Source organism: Lichenostomus cassidix, chromosome 2 (genome assembly GCF_008360975.1).
Source record: "Lichenostomus cassidix isolate B80296 chromosome 2, HeHo_3.0, whole genome shotgun sequence".
NCBI classification, from domain to species: domain Eukaryota; kingdom Metazoa; phylum Chordata; class Aves; order Passeriformes; family Meliphagidae; genus Lichenostomus; species Lichenostomus cassidix.
The window spans coordinates 61482992-61505624 of NC_139482.1; the positions used below are offsets into that span (position 1 = coordinate 61482992).

The following is a 22633-nucleotide window of genomic DNA, read 5'->3' on the forward strand; positions in this document are numbered from 1 at the left end:
CAGTAATTTCAGTAAAGAAAAAAACAGTTCTGTTGGGATGGGTGATGCAGCCCATGGGATGCCAATTAATGCTGTATTTGCTATCCATAGCAGAAGCCTAAGTGAAAGCCTAGTTGTTTCAGTCAAAAAAGGTTATGCGTAGTTCAGCTTTATGATAATGTTAGTGCTAAGCTCCCCCTAACACAGATTTCTCAGCTGGGCATTTTCTCTTGCAATTACAAAGTACTCCTTATTGCTCTTATATCCATTCTTATGGACTAATCTGGCTGTTTTAGACTCCTCCACCTCTCAGAGCTGAAGTTTCCTGCAGCCCCTCACAGCTCCTCCAGATCTTAATGTCATACCAAGCCACCTACTAGGATTTTTGTTGTCAGCTCCAAACAGGATTCATCCTAATCTCCAGCTTTCACTACTGCTAATAGCACTGTTTTTGCAAAGGCTGATGCACACACAGCAAAACTAACTGAAAATACACCTGCATCTAAAGTATACTGGAGAATTTTTATGACCTTCTAGTATTTTACCCTTTGTTGCTTTCACAACGGAGTCAGTGCTCTGGTTTGTGTAGTGGACAACTGTCAGGAAATGTCTCTCCCCCACATACTGCTGTGCCTTGGGTGCTTTGCTTTGTTAAATATTCCCAGTTTTGTATTTCTTTGTTGATTTTTATTTGATTTTCACAAGTCCTGCAGAATCACCTAAAGTTTGTGAGAGGTGCCCAATACGACCTCATAATTCTTGCAGGTAAGCTCTTTACCCACTTTCTTCCAATCTAATATTTCCAAAACATATCCATTTGATAGAGACATATTGAGATTCTTTTGTTTTGAGGAGTAGACTTATGACCCAAATATGAGCAGCAGAATTGCCAGTGTGGTAACCTCTTGTGCCCTTCTCTTTGTAAAAGGAGTTACAGACCCCAATGCTTGATGTACACACTTACCTCAGGTATTGCTACGACTGGACCTGGTGGTCCTGGTGGTCCGGGGGGTCCCACAATACTGTTCCCATCCTGTCCTGGTTCACCCTGTTTCAAAAGCATTAGCATTGTATGTGGAAAACCCATATACTAAGTGCTACATTTCACATAGATTTTTTTTAAAGAATGAAATCCACACAATCTCACCCGAGGTCCTGGGTCACCCTTCTCCCCTTTTGGACCCTGCAGGTGATAATAAAAAAATGAGCATAAGTGATTAAAAAGGGAAAATTATGAAATGTGCTTTTCCTTGCTTCACAAAAAGCACAACAGTGAATTGCATGTACAGAACGATCAATTCCCAGCTCTCCCAAATCACACATGGGGCCAACGGGTTTCAACTCAGATCTTCTGAGGATTTGATGTTTAAAAGTATTTCCCCAAAATTTTGACATAGTTCACAGATGACTAGAAGCAAATGGGCATAAAACATTTAATTAGCTGGAAATTAATTCAGTGAACCTTTCTTTCACTGCACTGAAATCAGCCATCCCTGACTGTGCTGTCCTCTTCTGGCATCAACCACATCAGTTGTGTCCAGGATTTCCCAGGGGACCAGACAGGAGAAGACAGACGAGCTAAACTGTCATCTTTCAGGCAGCTTATTTCTAGACTTGATCAGCCCCTCGATAGAACTCCCCGTGCTGGGAATACAGACAGTTAGTCTGGCACAAGTGAGAGGAAGGCGCCAGGGGACGAGCCGTGGGACTCCCCAAGCAAAGCACACTGTAATCCTCGAGGGTCTTAGGCATGAGAAATACATTAAAATCACCTAGGAGCCGGCTGGCTTTCCTCTAATTAAAAGCAGAGCTGATTTCTGAATAATTAAAAGCAGAAGGGGCATCGAGGAATCAGAACTAGCCTCTGGAGATGCCTGTATCACTGCTGACTCATGACGGAGGCACAGGCAAGGGACACCCTGCTCTGCTGCTTGGTGTCTGAGGTTACTGCTCCAGGTTAAGAAGGACAAACACAGCCCCAGCTCCTCACACTCTGCTAGCAAGTACTGGTAGGGCTCCTACTGATCCTTAAGTGGAATGTTTGGGAGCCAGAATGTGTTAGGTGATTGCAGATTATGATAACCCTACTCACCACTCCACCAGGATGTCCAGTAATGCCAGGAAAGCCTGGTTTTCCATCTGTGCCTGGCATTCCCTGCCACAACAAATACACTGTTATTCTCTCTAGACTGCACTCAATTTCATGCAAGCTCAGTTTCATTCAAGGAGGCTGCCGTTGGGGAGGGACATGATTCAGAGTAGGCTGGTGGGCAGGTTTGGGGGAGGCTTATTATCTCATTAGTCATCTGCTCTCTCCATTCCTTCTGCTCTTTCCCCCTCTCCAGAGCAGGTTTGCAGGCTTTTTTTCATGAAGCTTAAATCATTCTTCACTGCTTCCACCCCTGCTTAGCAAAAGGGTGAATTTTGCTGCTTTCCTCCCAAATACATTTGATGAATTATTTCCACCTTCCAGCTAAGTGACTATCAAGCTGGACGAAGAGAAGGGCTGGAGACATTGGCATTGGACAGCATGTGGGGCAAAAAGCAGCCCCTGCTGTAGTTTAATACAGGACTGTATATGACTGCTGGAATCTGACAGCTGCTCTGTTCTGTGGGAAAAACAGAAGCAGTAATGATGATGCAGTTTGCCCCCAAAAAAAGGGATAAAAGAAGGCTCTATATTCTTAAAGGATCAGATAAACTGTGGAGCTACACTTTTTGCATCTGTTTTTCTCTGTGTCATATGAAAAAGCGAAGGAAATGACACAGAGCAGCCTACTGATTCATCCAAGGGCCCAATTATCCCTGTTTTGTTTTAACAGTAGGGCCATTTTTTTGTTTGTCAGCTTGTTTGTTTGGTGGGGGGTTTTTGGTGGGTTCTTTTGTTGTTGTTTGTTTTGTTTTGTTTGGCTTTGAGGGTTTTTAAAATTTATTTGGTTGTTTTGTTTTGTTTTTTGTAAAGTACTGTTTTGATTCTCATTTTTTGCTCTGCTTCAAGAAAATATTTTTGGGTTTTAACAGTAGACAGTACCACCCTAAGAGATTTAATTTTAAACACATACCTTTTAGATGCAATTTTAACTACATTTTAAGCAGAAGTCTTAAGCACCAGGTTACACTGACTCCTGATACTCACAATTCAGCAGAGAAAGGGGTTTGTTTCCACAGAGAAGCCATCCTGGGCTTTAATATGCTGACAGAACAAGGAATGTTCATTATCGCCTAAGTGCATTAACAGATGAAAGGAAACTGAGGGAAGAAATTACTGAGGTTTTAGATCAGAAATAAACTTCCCACCTTTGAACCTGGTGGACCAATGTTGCCTCTTTCTCCCTGAAACAGAGACAGAGTAGGGCTCAAGTATTAAAGTGAGCAGTAATTGCAAGATTTTAAAACATGTATGTTAATTTCCTTAAAAATGAAGGAACCAAACGGAGTAAAATGATTAGCAAAAATATGGCATGTTTTTGGTAAAATGATGCTTGGCATACATTTGGGATTTGGTTCTGGGATTTTAACCACCTGGTTGCCACCCACATCTAAATAGTTTGTGGTTACGACTCATTATATTTGCTAAGCATCCACCAAGCCACATGCCTGCATCCTCATTTTGATGTCTGAAATCAGCACATGGTAATATTCCCCAGATCTACCAATGCAGCCATGACCTCATGCTCCTGCAAAGGGCTCACCATCTTCCTTCCAAACAGCTAACTCAGTTCTCCCACACTGCTGCTCTCTCCACCTACCCAGGCACTATGTCAAACAAGTGAAATAATGAACACTGCACTGTTCCACCTTTGGGACTGATTCTGCAGGATTTTAGCCCTAAGTAGACGTGGTTCCTCGATTTTGTATCAGACAGAGAACATCCAATTTAATTTATTTCACTGGAGATAGAGAATGAATTAGCCATTGCCTCAAACATAATGTTTATGTTTACTGCTTTTTGGGAGCTCTTATATGTGGCTAGCACAGACCTTTCCCATGGGAACTCTTTCTCTCTTCTTCCTGTGTTTTATAAACAAAGATAAAGTTTGGATGTTATTAAAAACAGTTTCTCGGATGTGGACAGTTCAGGCCTGGCCAACCAGGCCTAGGGGGAGGCTTCGAACTGACCAATCCAGGTGACCTTTGAAAAGTCTATATAAGATGCAATTAAATAATAAAATCTTCTTCTGGATGCCACCTTTTGAACCCAGGCCTTCTTACTCTGCTAGCGGCTCAACAGCGACACTTACATTCAAGAGTGCATGAAGACTGTAGACTGTTTTTTAATGAAAACAGCTTTTCATAATAATAAAGGTGAAAGAAGAATTTGGATCTATGCTTCCTTGCTAAAAAAGAGGGAAAATTGATCATAGCAGGTCTTTAACAGCTATAACTTGTTTGGGGTATTTGATGGATGAAGGATGCATGAAACAGAACTATACCTTCAATTGCTCATGATGCATTAGCTCTTGGTTTTTGGAAGTGGGTGGTTGTTGTATTTTGCCACTGTTGCCTAGTGAAGTAATTTATAATTATGAAAAGTGGGTGTAAAATTCATGCCCATGAGAATGATAGTGTATTATAACCACTTTGTATTAATTTTGCTGTAGTGTACCTGGTTTTGGAAGATGCCAGGCAATAGCATGCTCCTTTCTGTTTTGCTGTATCTTGGGGATGAATGACTCAAGATTAAACCAAGCTGAGGGTCAAGTCTCTGGACAAGGTTTATGAGTATCTTTTCAGCTTCAGCCCAGTTCCTAAATCCTAGGAATGATGATATCTCAATTTCTGAAATCCTTGTGAAGAAGCATTTTTAGAAACAAAATTTCTAGCTAAGGGCGGACAATAAATTCTTAACAAAAAATATATTTTCAGTGTGGAGACTCAGCACCTACTCATGTGCACAGAGCAGAATCATGTGAGAGCACATCTATTCTTGCCAGTCTGTTGCAGTATCACTCGCCAACACATGTTGTGCAAATTGTGATTTTTTTTCACTCATAAGTAATGTGCTCCAGCATTAATAGGAGTAGTACCAAAAGGAGGGATTTTTTTTCAGCCCTAGAAGCTGAGCTCTACAGACTCTAGACGGAGGGGGCTGGTCAGATCTTTGGTGGCTGTTGTCCAGTGAATCAGGTGAATGCAGTTATTGCTGGCAATCAGCAGCCAGTGCTTAGTGCTAGGTGTTAAGTTTAGGAGAAAATTTCAGGGAGAGAGGATGGGGACCACCACCTCCTGTCTTCCATTTCCTCCTCTTTCAATGCTACTGTCATTTCCCATGGCAATGAAAACTTTGGGTTTCTTTAACTTCACCTTTAAGATGCTGTCATGCCGTACTATTAACCTGAGTGGTACTCGAGCTTAACGTAGGAATAGGAAAAGCCTCTTCCTAAGGACCCATTCTGTGAATGTGCCCTTTTCTTCCAGGATTTTTCATCTCTCCATTTTTAACTCACGGGTTGCATAACCAATAGGAACATCAAAGTGGAAAAATTCAGTCACTTCTGAGCTCAAATCAAAACCAAGGTAAAGCAGTCATCACTCCCCTCTTCTTTCCCTCAGCACCTTCCAGAATGTTTTCCTATCACTTTCTGGGATGAGAAGGCCTCCTCATGCAGAGGGATCAGAGGCCTCCTCAATGCACTTCTCTTTCAACAGCATACATGTAACCTCTTGGAAACCAGAATGATGTATAAATGAGCAACAGAGAGAAATTGCCAAATGTCCTAAAAAATTACACAAAAATGCCGTGGAATGTAATGGCCCAGTTAGTATTTACTCACCGCTCTGGTTGGATATGAAATAATTCTAATAATACACATTCTGGGTTGACACCCAGTGTAAATGGGAACAAAATTTGTCCCACACTTAATGAATCTTTAATGAAAGCTGTTATGTTCAGGCAAATTCTGGGGATACAGAAATAAAATAATTATAAAAAATATATGCCAGAGCAATATAGGTTAGTTTTCAAGCGTTTGTACCTTTGGTCCTAATGGTCCACGCTGTCTTCCTGCAGAACCCTATAAAAATGCACTGAATTTACTGGTAAATCCACATAGCATGTCATAATAAATTTTCTCAGAAAAAACCCCAAATTCATAACCAAAACGGTTACAAAAACAATCTTGGAGACCTGTAGTATAATCAGAGAATAATAAAAGGTAAGCATTGTTCTGATAAATAACGCCTACTCTTCTATGTCATCATGCAAAGAACTAAAGATTTCTGCTTCTTACAAAGACAGCTTTAGTGTTGTCACTTCATATTGAATGTATTTTTTAAAAATATTAGAAATAAAGTTAATCAAGTGCATTTGTTGCAAGGGATTGCTTTCAATTAATTTGCCTTCTTGGATAAAATTCAGATATCTTACCAATTTAGAGGCAATGCAGTCTGGCTAAGTTTAAAGGCAGTTTCCCAAAGTGTTTCTTTCAAGAAACATTTGGAAATTCAAATTCCTCTCTTGTCTCTATATGGTGACATCAGCTGTAAAGTACAATTATGACGATTTGATGGTAAAATGGACAACAGTCCATTATTACTCATTTCAGAAAGTTGAATGGAAAAGGAATTCGACAGACTAACTGAGTTGTCTTTATCTGGAATATGAAGATGCTAATATACACTAATGCTAAATAATGAGAAAACACCAATGAAACTTTACACTGATCTGTGGAAGAAAGAGAACAGAAACTCTGGAAATGCAAGCTGAGCCATCAGAAAAAGTGAATTTGTCATTTCTTCTTCAAAACACACCACTACTTTCTGATAGAAGATTAATAAAAACTGCAATAGATACAAAGGGAGAGCCAATAAATGTAATTTATTTCCTAGCAGCTGTTTTGAGTTACAGCCCACTTAGAAGCAGATATGCTGTTTTCACCTAAACACCACTGGGTACTCTGGAGTTGTGATAAGTGTAAATGCCTCATAATGCAGTACCAGTAAGTATGTAAAAGCATTTTCATGATTATTGAGTAATTCTTATTTCTCTTATCTTCTTTTTTTCATCTTCCTTCTTTACTGACTCAAACTTTGCAGAGTAATTAAGCAGTTAACAGGAAAATTTTGTTCAACTGCAACAAGACATTTTTCAAATATTTATAGCTGAGTGACTTGGAAACAATGCCTGTTATAAAACCAAAGGTGAGAATAAGGCTGTGACTAAGGCAGGTCAGAATGCACAGTTTTGGTCCTAGTTTTAGACACCTCCTTATTTCAGCTAACAAATTCAATACTTATTTTTGTAACTGTATCTTTTGTGCCCCTTTTTAGTATTTAGGAAAAGACAGAAGAGGGGGGCAAAATTCTCTAAGCCATCAAATTGAGTCAGCTGTAATGCCAGTGACTCACAGTCACCAGTACTTTAAACCAACACAGCAAAGAGCAGCTCAAAGTCACTCCTGCCTCCAGTGTTCAGTTGGTTTCTGATGATCCCTGGAGTCATAGAAAGAGGACTTTACAGGCCTGTGGAGGCCATCTAATCCAATTACCCCCTCAAAGCAGAAATGTCACCAGCTTCAGGTCAGGTCAGTCATGTCTCCGTCCAGGAAAGTCTCAATGACTTCAAGATCAGATCTTCTGCAACCTCCCTAGGCAAATTGCCCCAGTTCTGCAACCAACCTCCTAATGAACAGCCTTCTCCTAAGGCTTAGCCTGAGCATCTCAAGCTGTAAATTGTGACCACTGTCTCTAGTTGCAGCATCTGGCACTGCAAGGAACAGTTTGGCTTAATTGTATTTGCAGTTGCCCGTCAGAGACTCATAAGCAGCTACTGGATCGTGCCTTTGTCTCCTTTTGTTGCCAGACTAAACCACTGGACCTCCTATTGTTAAGAATGACAATAAATCCAAATTATCTGGTAGGTACTGATATATTTTATTCCCATATTTCCTAGTTGATGATTTAAGTGGCCCACACAAGCAAAAGATGTCCTGAGACACACTGATGGAGAAAAAAGCATCCCTTTGCCTGTGACATTGCTTGCTAACTACTGGGAAAAATTTTTTAGTTTGAAAGTGGTATGTCAGATTACACACACTTGATTGTCAAACTATAACATTTCAGTTTCAACTTCATATATGTGATGATTCACTATCGTATGAAAGAAGGGAATCTATTAGGGTGAAAGAAGAAATAGAGAGCCAGATAACATGAAAACCCTTATTTCACCCCTTAATATCTCAAAAACATATTAGAGCAGAATCTAAAAATCATTAGCTAATGAGGTTTCACAGAAATACCATTCAGATTCTTTGGAGGACACAATCATTGTAATAGCATTCCAGGGCAAGTGAGTCCAGTTCAATGTAGTGATTCTCAACCTATGCTTGACTCGGGCTATATGTATCCAAAAAGCAGAAAGGAGGACACTTTTGTTTTGAAAAACCCCAGAACAAACCAAACCAAACCAACAACCCAACAACAAATTACACTCTCCTCCCCCAAAACATCCACTTACCTTTGGCCCCCTCGATCCTGGAATTCTTGATACACTTAACAGGTTGATGCTACCTGATCCTTCCATGTCCTAATGGAAGAGAAAAAATGCTACACAATTTAAGAATTTATCTCTTTTTTTATTTTTCTTTTTTTTCAACTGCTCTATTTTCTGAAGTTCTGTAAAACCTGGAAGCATACTGAACACAAATATTTTTGTGTTCAGAAAATTATCTTTTCTCATTGACTGTTTTTTTGAGAAAAATGGATGATCTTGAGATAGGCTCTACTCAGATGTGATAAAAACATGTTGGTCTTCCTTACAGAAACTCTTCTTTTTACTATCTTGCGAACTTGACACCATTGCTTCAGCATTTCAGGCTGAACAGCATCTGGCAGAAGTGCAACATTATGCACTGTGTTTAAGCACAATTTTAAGCAGTATTTTTCTGTTTAGCATTTACCTGCCACCCACCTATAGAAACACTATGACTAGTATGGGTTAGCAGAACTGATATATGGTAGGGAGAACTTGCAAACAGTTTGTTAAGAGCAGCAATTGTTTTTCCCAAATAAAGGTCCTTCCTAGTTCTCACAGTTGAATGTTGAACTCCTTCTTACAATACTGCTTACTGAAATTGAGCAGAAAAAAAATTGCACCGTCAAGTTGTAGAATTAATTATGTTGAAGGAGATCTCAGAGGCTGCCCAGCCCCTCCTGTCAAAAGCAGTGTCACCACTGATTTCCCATCAGGTTGTTTAGGACTTCGTCCCCTCAGGCCTTGGAACCTTCTAGAGATGAAGGTTAAGTGTTCTCCACACTAAGCAAGCTCAGTTCCCTGAGGCTTATCTTATAGGTCATTTGCTCCAGCCCACTGTCCATTTCCATTTCCCTCTGCTGACTTCAGAAATAAGTCTCTGTGTAGTGGGAGTCCTTGAGTGAAGCCTCCATATTTTCCATGGAGATTTTTTAGCAGTTTAAAAGGAAACTACACAGAAAGAAGCAACCTCCCTCCAGCTTCCATCATTCTTCAACTTTACAGATCCACGGCAGAAGCAGGAGTTGCCAGTTCCAAAGCAGCAAAGAAATAAAATTGCAGGCTGTCATAATTGCTTGTTTCAGCCCCAGTGCCATCCATGTCATGCTCCTATCCCTTGGATTATGACCAGTCTAAACAAGTCAGACTGTGCTTCAAAACATCTGGATGAACCATGTCAGCAGTGAAATGTTCAATTGCTTTTAGCTTCAGTTTTAGTTGCAGCTGTGCTGGCTTAATTGTTTCTTTTTTCTGAAAAGGGAAAATCTTAATCTTTCTTTGTTCCACTTCGCTGCTTACAGCCACGCAGCCTTCATTTTTGACATCAGCATCATGTGTTCAATCCCTTCATTTTCCTTTAGATGACTAAAATGACTTTTGGGGTGAGAGTGTTCTCTAAAATTTTAGTGAATTAAATTGGCTTGTGGAAGAATTGGTGGAATACTTAATGTTAGTGCATGTGAAGGGCAGGCAGGTGCCAGGAATGTCTGTACACAGGAGAAGGGACAGGGGCAAAGGAGAATCGCCACCTCCTAGTGAGAACAAGCCCTTGTGTCAGCTGACCATGTTTAGAGGACCAATAATCCTGGCCTACTTAGCCTTCTGCCAGTCAGGGACTTGAAATGGCTCAGGTTAGCACAGGTGGGATGCACTCAGGAGATGGTGTAAGAAAAAGCATGAGACACCAACTAGATGACCTTCAGCTACTATTGAATGACAGCTTAATGCCGAAGGTATGGAAAACATTGTCTGACTGACTCTACTAAAAAAGAGAGATCTTGTTCTTTTGACCTTTTCTGCCAACTCCACAAGAGTAAGAGAAGCAGAAGGAATGCACAGCTGGAATCAGATCCTTCCTTTTGGGGGACCAAGGTGAGAGACCTTTCATGCAACTTCACCTGAGATTGACTGAATGTTATTCACTTTCATTCTGCTCCTCCATCGAATATCAGTGTATCAAATACCAACAGAGAATCCCCTCATATTCTCTTTGGCCTGTTTAACCAAATGCTCACTGCTTAGGGTAAACCACAAAATGTGTTTCTGGGTCCTTTCTCTTGATTGCACTGTGCCAGTCTGTTTTTCCCTTTAAGGGAGCGCTTGATGCCTGCTTTAAATGACACATCATCTCTTTTGACATCTGCATGTTTTAAATGGGTTTACCAGGTACCTTCTGCAGCTCAAACTGTTCTTTTGGCAAGCATAAGTGCCAGCAAACACCATGCCATTTGGTTTTTGCACATAGCTGATCACAGATGCTAACAAGTGCTAACAGGAGTGTTTTGCAGAAACAGCCTTACAGCAATAAACAGACTGCCAACGAAAAGGTAGTGTCACCCTAACAAACTGTCAGACCATGGTGCTGCCTCAACAGATGGCAGGGGTGGGCATCCAAAAGATCAACTACAGCTAGCAAGCCTGTTTACATTAGTAATCCTCTCAGGGAAACGACAATCATGCCAATTTTGTTTGGAATAGATGATAAAGTTTAAGATGAAGCCAGTCAAGATACTTCTACTGCAGTTAGAGCTCAGTTCCTTCTGTGTTTGCATCCATAAACGTGGGGACTCCCAGTTTTCACTCTCTCCTGCCCAATCCGCTAAGTTTCCTCCTCTGAGACTTAGTGGCAGAGTTGGATCCTAAGCATCCAATTGCAGGAGGACTCTTTAGTGACATAATCAGGCCATGTTGCCTTCTAGTGAAATAGTGCAAATGGGGAAAAGTGGAGAATGTCTTAAGAATGGGCCCTCACAGGTCACAGAAGATGACTGTAAGTCAGAGAAGCCATCATTCTGGGCTAAAACTCCTACCAGGCCTGGGATGAAGATGTGACTTGCCAGTGGTCCTTAACTCATTCTGAGACAACTAGATATTTATTCAAGGGAGACTCTGTACCAGCCTTTGTAGTGTGCCTAAGATAAGACAAAGGACTGTTTGTATGCTTAGACCTGGTGCTGTTCCTTGCTAACAATTTCAGTGCTGGCAATTGAGAACTTGTGAATTTCTAGAGAGAGCTTTTGCCCATTGAAATTCACTGACATCAGTGAGATTAATAACCAGTAGTGCATACAGTACAATATTATTTGGTCATACATCAGAAAGCAAATCTAAACAAGCATTAGTGGTCATGCCTGTATAACCTCAAAGCATCTACAAAGAAAAGAAACACAAAAGAGGTGGGGTAGATACTAAAAGAAACATGTAAGTAAACTGCTATCTTTCAAACACCACCACTTGACTGCAGCAGTTCTACAGAGGGCCAGTAGTTTTGGTCAAACATTCTTCTCTGATGAGACTGCCCTGAGTTACTATGCAAACTTTATTATATCCCATCACATAAAAATCTCTGGAAAGACTTTCCTAAGCCAAACAGCTAAATAAGAATTAAAAAATGCATGGAAAAAAAGGAAAAAAAAATAAAAGGAAGACACAAATGTGAATGTTGATATTGACAATTTCTCCACCTCTCTTCCACAAAGATGGTAATATTAGCAGCAGCCCTAATTCTTGAACCTGGGTGTTCTTCCCTTGCCTTTGTGTATTGCAAAGCCACTTTCTGCTCCAACATCATCCAAATGAGTAGCTCTAATATAACATATAAAACTCATTTTGAGCTTGCCAGATCTCATGTTTTAAAGTGATGAATGTATTATTTGAAGAAGTAGGATAAGTAGCATCTGAAATTTTATATTTTTAATAACATTTAATAACACTTAATAACATTTTTGTTCTAAATAGAAAAGGCCATGAGGTCAGAAATGACCAACATGTGTCAGTCCTTGGCAAATTTCAATCTAGAACTAATTACTCTATCTGTCACCAATTCAGCCTTAAATACCAATGAAATATATAGGTGATCACACTGTCTCTCCTCTGGAGGAAGTATGTCCAAAGTTACAACAAACTTCAGAATAGCAAAATACCTCAAATCCCAAGCTGTAACTTAGTCCTGGTGGTCCAGGAGGTCCAGGGGGCCCAGGAGGCCCAGGAGGTCCTGGTGGTCCAGGTTTTCCGGGAGACCCAATAGGGCCAGCTTCTCCTTTGGGGCCTATTGATCCAGTGACTCCAGTATCACCCTAAAATAAAAAGTCAATCTATTGATATGTTGAATATGCCTAAGCAGAGGCAAATAAGTAGATTTATAAGATCACAGAATGGTTTGGGTTGGAAAGTTCATCAAGATTTCAATCCCTCTGCCATGAGCAGGGATACCTTCTACTAGACCAGGTTGGTCAACACCACATCCAACCCGGCCTTGAACAGGAAGAGGGAGAGGTCCAGGAAGAGGTCATCCACTGATCATGTTCATGGCACTCCCCCAGACTTGCTCCAACAGGTCCATCCCTTTCTTGTGCTGGGGGTCCCAGAGCTGGACACAGTAGTCCAGGTGGGCTCTCATGAGGGCAGAGTAGAGACAGAGTATCACCTCTCTCAATCTGCTGGTCACATGTGTGGGTTCTGGCTGAGCTGGAGTTTGTTTTTCCCACATCAGCCCTCACAGTGCTGTGCTTTGAATTGGTAGCTGGAAGGGTATTGATAACACTCCAGTGTTTTGTCTGCTACTGAGCAGCACTGGCACAGCATCAGCTCTGTCTCTTTAACATTCTCTCCCCTCCATGAGGTGCTGGGAGTGTGCAAGATCCTGGAGGCTAAACACAACGAGGCTAAACCCAAATAAACCAAAAGGTTATGTTATTCCATCCCATATGACATCAGCTCAGATAGGAAAGCTTTTTTTGCCTTTGCTTATACAGACGCAAACTTTCACTTTCTTTTTGCTTTAATAAACTGCCTTATCTCAACCTACATGTTGTTTTCCATCTTGTTCTCTCTCCCCTGTCCTGCTAGGAAGGGGAGTGAGAGAACAGCATCCAACCAAGGTTAACCCACTACACCACGCTTCATAGAGAAGCATGTTGGACAACTGAGAAGCCAATTTGTCCACTTTATTAGGCTACACAATAATAATCTTAGAGATTTCTCAGCCCTTTTCAGTAATGTGCTGTATCACAATGATACTGTCATTCTATAAAGACATTGCCTTTTTTGTTACCTTTGGACCAACAGAACCAGGTAGACCTTGATCACCCTGTAAAAAAAAAAAAAATCTAAATACTTAGAATAAGAATATTAGGCAACAAAACAACATTCATGGTATTTTTCCTTAACAAAAATGCCCAAAGAGTTCTGTGTTGTTTAATTTGATGTCCTTTACATGAAGTCCTTCATCTGAAACATCAGACTTCTTAGTGAAAAAGAAAACTATCTGTAATTCAGGAGTTATAATAACATATTAATAGCTTTGGCCTGGTATCCTGACAGGACTCAATCTTGTATTTCAATTATTGCTGCAGATTTTAAGGGTTTGGAGCACACAGAATTAAACATTGCAGGTCACATCCTCATGCTTCTAAACAAAAATATCAAAATTGCCATGGGATATAAAGAAGTGGAATCTGGTCCCACTCAGGTTGTCTAGGGCACCTTTCCAAACACAGGATATGATGACTAGAAAGATTTTAAGGTTTCTCTGCAACAATCAAGATTTTATCAAGAGTTGCTTTTATACACTTTACTTGCATACTGTTTTTTTTCCATTTCTAGTTCATGGAATAGACAGAATGACATGGCATGCAAATAATTCTTTTTCAAATTGCTCTGAATCTAGTGGAATTAATTTTTATATTGGCTAGATCCTGTCCTTATTCACTCAGAAGAAATACTATTTGAGTAAAATCTGAAAAAAATTAGTAAGCACCAGGAGTAAAATTATAATTTCTTTCCTAAAAGCAATGGCGGAACTCCATGCCAAATGTCACTGAACAAACTGAATTTACTTTCAGTGCATTCTGTTGTTTCTTCCTGTAATCTTCTCTGGATTAATTTGGAATAATGATCAAAACAGACATTGTAATATAAATTAAATCAAGGTTTTCAGAAAAAAAAAATGGAAAAGTACACTTACCTGTATTTAATAGGTACAAATACATAGTACTTCAATTGTAATTGAACTTTTATCAAATATACATAGTGTAGCAAACAGACACAGTGAGGCAAAACGTTTGTTCATTTTTTTGAGGATTATTATTTTAAAAAAAAATTGATTTCTCTTCTGATTGCTTCCCTTTCCACATCAGTCTCTTTCTTTAATATGTGATTCATGTTCAGTTTACTTCAGCTAGACTTCTTTCTGTTCTTAGGCTTCCTCATGTAAAACACACACCACTGATCACAATGGACACAGGTTTCAGATGCCTGCTTTGTAACACACATACTGCACTGCCTGGATAGCTGCTGTTCCCATGTGTGTTGCACTTTACCAACCTCAAGCTTTTGATATCACAACTCAGAACCTTCAGCCTCCAGAGTTAAAAATAAATCAATATTCTGGCCATTTAAGGCTTGCCTTTTCATTTCCCTTATAGTGTGTGAACTTACAATGTACACTTGGGAATTTACTTTCAAGTTCTTGTGTATGAAGTGTGTTGTAGAAGCTCACTAGAGGATGAAATTGTCCTATAGTTTTTGTCTTTGTTTTCTCCAAATACTTCTTGAAGTGGAGTGCAAAAAAACGGTGCTTAAAATAATGTTCCGATTAGCAATAGATAAGATTAATTTCCCCAAGTCTAGTCTATTTAGCCTGTAACAGTAATTGCTGAGTGATCTCTCTGTCCTCATCTTGACCCATGAGCTTTTCATCATGTTTTCTCTCCCTGTCCAGTTGAGGAGGGGAGCAGTAGAACAGCTTTGGTGGGCACCTGGTGTCCAGCCAGGGTAGGCCATGAGTTTGTTTCCTGTTTGCCAGATTAAATGGTTTGTGCTCCTTTGTCGCTGTTGAGCCGCTAGCAGAGTAAAGAAGAACCAGTTCTCAGTGGCAAGAAGGACAGACCTTTATTGTTTTGATTTCATCATATATATAGAGTTTTCAAAGGTCACCCAGATTGGTCGGCCAGAAGCCTCCCCCTAGGCCTGATTGGCCAGGCCTGCACCGTCCAGATCTTGGGACACTGTTTTTAATAACATCCAAACTTTATCTTTATTTATAAAACACAAGAAGAATTCTCATGGGAAAAGCCTGTGCTAGCCACACTCCTTCACGATCTTCTCACCGGTTTTATAATATGTCATCAGTCTGTGCCAGGCTGGACTAGCTGGAGTTCTTTCTTTCTCCCTGCAGACTCACCTGTCTGAGCCTAGTCATGACTGGCTTTTTAGTGGTAAATCACAACTGAGTAGTTCATGTTGCACGTCAAATATTGCATGCTGCAGAAAAGGAGACAGTATCCAATAGGAAATTCTGGATTTCTGAGTATGCCTTTTGAGATGTGTTCTAATAAGCCATTAGTGTCTGGATTTCACTAAAAGATGTTGAAGCCAGACGCTACTGTGTTGCAGGGACAACTACTTATGATTTTTACAGCCCAGAATTGACAAAGATTTTCCACTGGAGTAGGAGCAAGACAGACATTTAATTTACCTTTTCTCCCTTCCATCCTGGTGGGCCAACCACTCCATCACGGCCAGGAGGACCTTGGGGACCCTGTAGATGACAGTAAATCTAAAGCAGGTGCCACTTGAGATCCAAAATTCTAGAACATGCGTGCAAGTATTTTGGACCAACCGATGATACAGCATTATGAAAGACTAATGTGGAGCACCTCACACCATTAAGCTTTAACACTTTTATTTCTCATCTTCTGAGAGTTTGGCTTTGTATCAAACCAGTATTTAAATATATTTTAATAGAAAAATGTATACAACAATCATAAAATAATGAACAAAAACAAACCCCAGCATCATGTAAACATTAACATGCAAAATATTGGTGTTACATAAGCAGGTTTTGACAACACTGTAAAAGATGTGATGGGGTGAAATTCCCAGGCACCTCAGTTACCCTCACATTTTGTAAATGTCAGTGCTAGATGAGACCCAGTTGGGGAAACCTTGGTACTGACAAGATCAGAACATGGCCAGGTTTTCTGTGTTGTAGAATCATAAAATCATTAAAAGCACTTGTGATATAGAGGTAATGGTGTCAAACAGGAGACTTCGGCGTTGTCACTGCAAACGTGAAAGCCAGTAGGCTGACAGAGGTCTTGATTAATACAACTCTAGTGATATTCTCACATGGGAACAATGAGGCTGGGCTGCATGTGGGGGAGCGCTTGGTTTAGTCAGACTCATTTTGCCAGGTGTTCCTGGGTAGCTGAGCCTGGAGGTGCATTCCTACACTTTTAGGAGCAGTACTCCTAAAAAGTTCTTCTGCAGAAAACAAGGCACTGCCACTTTGCTTTCCTTGATGGTGCTAATATTGTTCATGACATTCACTTCAATTTTGCCTTTAAAAGTGTATGTTGAGGTCTCCATCCAATTTCCGGTGTTGTATCCATGACTTGTACCCTGCATGCATTTGAGTGAGCAGGAAGTCTTAGAAACACTGGCTTTGTAGGGTCAACCAGTCAATCAGTACAGGTACTAAGTCCAGCCCTCAGTAACTAGACATACAAGAAGGGTAACAGGCATATTGCATGGCCTACATTTTAAAAATCTGGCTCTGAAAGTCTATAATTACATTTACAGGTGTATTACAGGTGTACATATTACCGGTGTGTATTCTGACCTCTGGGGATTTTTAATCCATTTATTTGTTCATGTGTTTTGGGGGAGGATATAAATGGCTGCAGAAGGAGATAGAAAACATTGTTTTTCTCTGATGTTTCCACAATCATCACAAAGCCTCATTTTTCCTGCTCTCTTCCCCTCCCCCCACCCCCTTTCCCCCACCTCACACATTTGCTCTTCAGATGCACTGTATGTCATAGAGTAACAAATGGATTTATTTTTAATATTAGAAATTATGAGAAACATTTTCAGTATGTTTCAAATATTTTCATATTATATTTTGGCATCATTACATAGACGAGGATCAAAAAAGATATTGGGCTTAGAACAATAACTGTTCAAAAGTTTACTGATTACTTCCACTGTACTGTTTAGCAATTTTGAGGTTCATTGTGCTAAAACTGCTTATTTCCTTTAGAGCTTTGGAATAGTCTCTTTTATGTAGCTAGCAGGCAGCACTGGGAGATTTGTTATTCTCATCAGGGTATATTAGTGCATTTGTGAGCAACCTCAAACAAAAAAATTATGATAGAAAATATCCTTATGCAATGCTATGAATCAATTTAACTTCATATACCATTTAGAAAATGTGTATTTAATCAGATCAATACCATATCAATCTCAGATGCAGTGTGAAGCAGTTTGTACAGGGGTATTTCCCATTACAAAAGGCAGCCTTTGCTTAAACATTTCCAAGACACATTTCTTGAGAGAAGAGATGCTATATCCCAAAGTCCTTGATTTAGCAAGGACTTAAGCCTGTCCACAACTCCAAGTAAGTGGCTGGTGCTCTGAAATTAGAATTCACAGCTGAAAATCCTGAATAACACAAATGTGTTAAAGTGTTAGTGAGGACTACCAACCAAAAATTTCTGCTGGGAATTTATCTCACTTCATTTGTCCAGAGTGTGCAAATGTGTGCAAAACTTTGAAGAGCAGCATGCCAGTTTCTTGGGTCATTTGAAATTGTGGGAATGCATGGGTCTATACTGTTAATAGCTGGAGTTTTCCTTCAGCAGCCTGCAGATTTGTCCTGGTCTGATTCTTCTGAAAATGTACTTTAGAAGCCTGTTTAACATTTAACTTCTAGTTTTTAAACTGATATATTTCCCAGGAACTACCCTGAAACCATGATTTCTGTTGCGTCAGAAAATTGACTGTCTACAAGTAATTTATGTTACTGCCTGTGAAATCCTAGATTACACAAGAGGGAACACATTCATCTTTAAAATAAAAGATGAAGCAATATTTACTTCTCCATTTTCTTTGAATTCTTTTTTACATTATTATTTTGTGGCAAATTTTAGCACTGTATCCTAGACCATTCAAATTACTTTAAATACTAATGATATAGAAACAGCCAGAGTCAGGAAAGTTGAAAGTACATTTTGAGTTGCAAAGACAGTGTTATAGAGGATCTTTTAATCTAACACTGCACTTTTTCAAATGCAGTAAAACATTGGGGTAACTGTCTATTTTATAAAACTTGCCAATTCTCTTAAAATTACAGTCATAATTCTCAACATAATTTTATCTGTCTTGGATTCAGAAAAGAAAATAAAGGTTACTGTTGGGAGCTCAGCAGTTAGATGAAATCTGGCCAGCATTTCACACTTTTTTATTTTATAATGCCATCTGCATTACAATCAGTAGATGCAGAGAATAATGGATTTCATTGGCTTCTCACACATGTGCCTCTTGAATCCCACACTAAAGATTTTCAGGTGCTCAATTTCTTTCTGCACAAAAGATGCTGCTTTCCACCTGGATGGGCAAACAATTTTTAGATTTTGTATTAACTCTCTACTTTGTTATCCTCAAAACAATTCCCGCCAAGACAGGTGAGAGATATTGACATCTCCTTTTTAACATCTGTCACCCATACACTTCCTTGATATATGCTAATTGTCAGATAGAGAAATGGTGACTCACTTTGAGGGTAGCATGAACGTACAGGTCAAACCTAGCCCTGAGAAAAACTGCTACTGGCAGATGGTTGATAGGGAATAAGAGAACCATATTAGTCAATATATGGAATAAGAGATCATTCCGTATTGGAAAGGACCCACAAGGATCATCGAGTGCAGCTCTTAGATGAATGGCCTGCACAGGGACCAGACCACAACTGTGGCTTTATTAGCACCATGCTCCAACCAACTGAGCTAATCTCAGAATTCCAGAGAGGATTCTCAGAGTTTTTCAATGCTAGAAAAAATTAGTTTTCTTCACTGAAAAAACCACTTTACTGCAGATTTATTTGCAAGTCAAATTTCAGCAACATTTTTTACAGTAGAACTGTATTTCACATGTCCACAGGAATATGTCTTTCTGTCTAGCTGAAGAAAAGGAAGGAAGAAGAAAGAGGAAATTTCAGTTTACTCTACAAATTCTCTGCAGCTTATATAAGTGATTTAGCAAACTTCATTTTCCTGAAAGCACCACAAGAAAACTAATACTCAGTCTTACTCAGTGTTGGCAAAAGAATTCTTACTTTGTATTTATTCTGGTCCAGATTCACCAGTATCTGTCTGCCAAATGTACTTTACTGCTCTGCAGTAATGTGCTTTGGTTAACAAGATTTTTCTTTTTTTCTTGTACAAATTTTTCATAAGATCCAAGCTCTTAAATTTAGAATATTCTGCAATTTTATTAAAAATTGTACAGATTTTAAGTCTTAGAACGTGGTGTTGCAGGACAGAAACAACATCAATATTTGTGCACAAGAGGGTACTCACTTCAGGGCCTGGTTCCCCAGAAGGTCCATCTTCTCCTGGTTCCCCAGAAGGTCCATCTTCTCCTGGTGACCCAGGAGGTCCTACACCTGAATCAGGTGCTGGCTTTCCTGGAAGACCAGGCAGTCCTGGGGGGCCTGCTGGCCCAGGAAGACCCTGGAAAAATTAGCAGTACTGTTAGAAATTACCCTAGCCAGGCTCCTTTTTATATACACAGAATAGGAAAAAGCTCACATAGACTGTTCAGGCTCATAAAACTCAGCTTAGGTTTCCACCCCACTTCTGCTTCATTAAAAACCAATTTTAGTATCACAGATAGACCCTTATATAGAGTCACACTGACCGTCCTCACCCTTGTTTTCTGAATTGTTCCACCTCATAGCCTGCATCAGCAAGCAGAAAATTGAAAACAAAAATTTTTGTGTCAGGTCTCTGTAACCCAGTGAAGATGTTAGACATATCCCAATGACTGACCTAATGATAAGAGACCTAACCATAATGAAAACAGGGGATCATTGTACAGGGGGAAGTGGTTAGTTTCTTCTCCGCGACCATTTTGTAGGGTTTCTCCATGCTATTGCTGAAGCACTCTACTCATGGTCAAGATCTGCTTAATGCTCTAAAACTGGCCTCTGCTCTAGAGATCTCTCCTACATGGACGTTAGCAGAGGTATTTATATTGAATGAAATGAATGAAATGATACTTTAGGAGAAACAGCATATCTGCAAAAATTCCCTCTCACATGCAAGTCCATCCGTGTTATTGACTGCATTAGCAGGCAAACATGGAGAGCTTGAAGTTTTGGGCCATGGCACTTTAAATCAGTGCCATGTAAATCACTGTTAATTCTGACTCAGGGCCATGTACAGGAATCTATCAGGAAGAGGTTCATCTTGGAATTTTCAGTACAGTGAACAGACCCTTCTGCAGGGCACCCACCTGTCTTGTCACCTACAAAGGATGTCTAAAGAGAGCCCTAATTAGGCAAGATAGATAACTTTCAGCATGTGGCAATTCTCTCCTGAAGGGCCTTGAGAATAAAATATTAAGCACGTTTGAGGAAAAAAAAGAAACAGAAAATAAGTCCTGAGGCAGAAACGAGTCTGAGAGAATGAAAAATATCGCTAGCTGTGTTGCAAAGCGGAGGTCTCAGTATGCTATAGCATTCCGGAGCTCATAAGAACCATGATGAACTCAGAAAGCTGCAGTGTTACGGACGTTCAGTTCACCAGAAAACTGCACTGTAAAGCATTTCATGCAGACAGACTTTTTTTTAGAACAGGTACTCCAAATTCAAGAAAACGAAGAATAGGATCATATAACACCTTCCAGTGACTAGAGGGGGCTTACAAGAGAGCAGGAGAGGGAGTGTTTACAAGGGTATGTAGTGACAGGATAAGGGACAATGGCTTAAAACTGACAGAGAGTAGGTTTAGATCAGATATTAGGAAGAAATTCTTTGCTGTGAGGTGGTGAAGCACTAGGACAGGTGTGGCTAGCACAGGTCTTTCCCATGAGAATTCTTTTTGTGTTTTATAAATAAAGATAAAGTTTGGATGTTATTAAAAACAGTGTCCCAAGATCTGGACGGTGCAGGCCTGGCCAATCAGGCCTAGGGGGAGGCTTCTGGCCGACCAATCTGGGTGACCTTTGAAAACTCTATATATATGATGAAATCAAAACAATAAAGGTCTTTCCTTCTTGCCACTGAGAACTGAGTTCTTTACTCTGCTAGCTGCTCAACAGCGACAGACAGGTTGCCCAGAAAAGCTGTGGATGCCGCATCCCTGGAAGTGTTCAAGGCCAGGTTGGATGGGGCTCTGAGCAACATGATCTAATGGAAGGTTTCACTGACCATGGCAGGGAGGCTGGAACAAGATGATATTTAAGGTTTTTCTATGATTCTATGGATCTGCAATTCCCATCTGTTGCCTCTTTACTGTCTTCTCATAGTCAGATTAAAAGCAGTTTCTCATTTTAAAAAGCCCTCTTGCCATTATTTCTTTGTTTGCCTCCTTCTGTCTCATACTTCTTCCCCACTCATAAACATTTAGGCCTTTTCTGATCTTGAAATGAAACCCTACAAATCCTTTCTGGATGCTGTGAATTAAGCATGTATAAAACCTTGCACCATGAAATTGACCCTCTACAATCTGCATAAGTAAAATAAAGCTCTTTATTATGAGAAATATCAATACGCACTTACCCTTAAAATCTCAGACTCTCTGTCAGTATCTCCAGAACCGGATTCTTCAGGTTCCACTCTACTCTGAAATTAGAATTCCATTTTTAAATTATTTCTTCTAAAGAAAGCAAATGCAAACATCACTTGGCATTTACTGGAAATACAGCTATCATCACTATTCTTGCAGCTGTCTGTCACTGGTAAAATAAATTATAATACAACAAAAACCTTTCACTTAAATTTGCGGTGTTTCATACCACCTTCTTTTGTAGACACTGAGCACTGTATTTACCCACAGGTGCTCTATGAGCACAGTGATAATTATCCGGCAGGACACACATGCTATGTGACTGTTTAAGTGAACTGAAGTAATATCTCAGACAAGATACCTTTAAACTTCAGAAAGATACTTGTGAACATTAAGAATATCCTAAAATGCAGACCTTAGAAATAACCCCAGTTTCCTACAACGTGCCCCTCTCTTAAAAAGCCAAATTCCAAGATTCCTAAAACTGGAATAAAAAAAGATGACTTTTATAAAGCAAAACCAATATACTGAAGCCTTTTCTAAAATATTCTGTTGAAAAAACAACATAGTGTTTAGTCCTTGGTGAGTTTCGTAGCTGTGTACATTTTGCAAA

The 22633-nt window shown here is 39.8% G+C and overlaps 1 protein-coding gene across 2 annotated transcripts in view; it reads right to left on the reverse strand.

Moving 5' to 3' along the window:
- COL15A1 (collagen type XV alpha 1 chain) overlaps window positions 1-22633 on the reverse strand; it is a 118713-nt gene that overhangs the window by 38521 nt on the left and 57559 nt on the right. For both annotated transcript variants that reach the window (XM_085051758.1, XM_085051759.1), the window contains 11 exons: window positions 22014-22076; window positions 19810-19962; window positions 15927-15989; window positions 13503-13538; window positions 12373-12525; window positions 8435-8503; window positions 5955-5993; window positions 3277-3312; window positions 2072-2134; window positions 1127-1162; window positions 944-1027 (listed from right to left, as the gene is read on the reverse strand). In XM_085051758.1, coding sequence (XP_084907884.1) covers window positions 944-1027; window positions 1127-1162; window positions 2072-2134; window positions 3277-3312; window positions 5955-5993; window positions 8435-8503; window positions 12373-12525; window positions 13503-13538; window positions 15927-15989; window positions 19810-19962; window positions 22014-22076 — 795 coding nt within the window. The remainder of the gene's footprint in view (window positions 1-943; window positions 1028-1126; window positions 1163-2071; window positions 2135-3276; window positions 3313-5954; window positions 5994-8434; window positions 8504-12372; window positions 12526-13502; window positions 13539-15926; window positions 15990-19809; window positions 19963-22013; window positions 22077-22633) is intronic.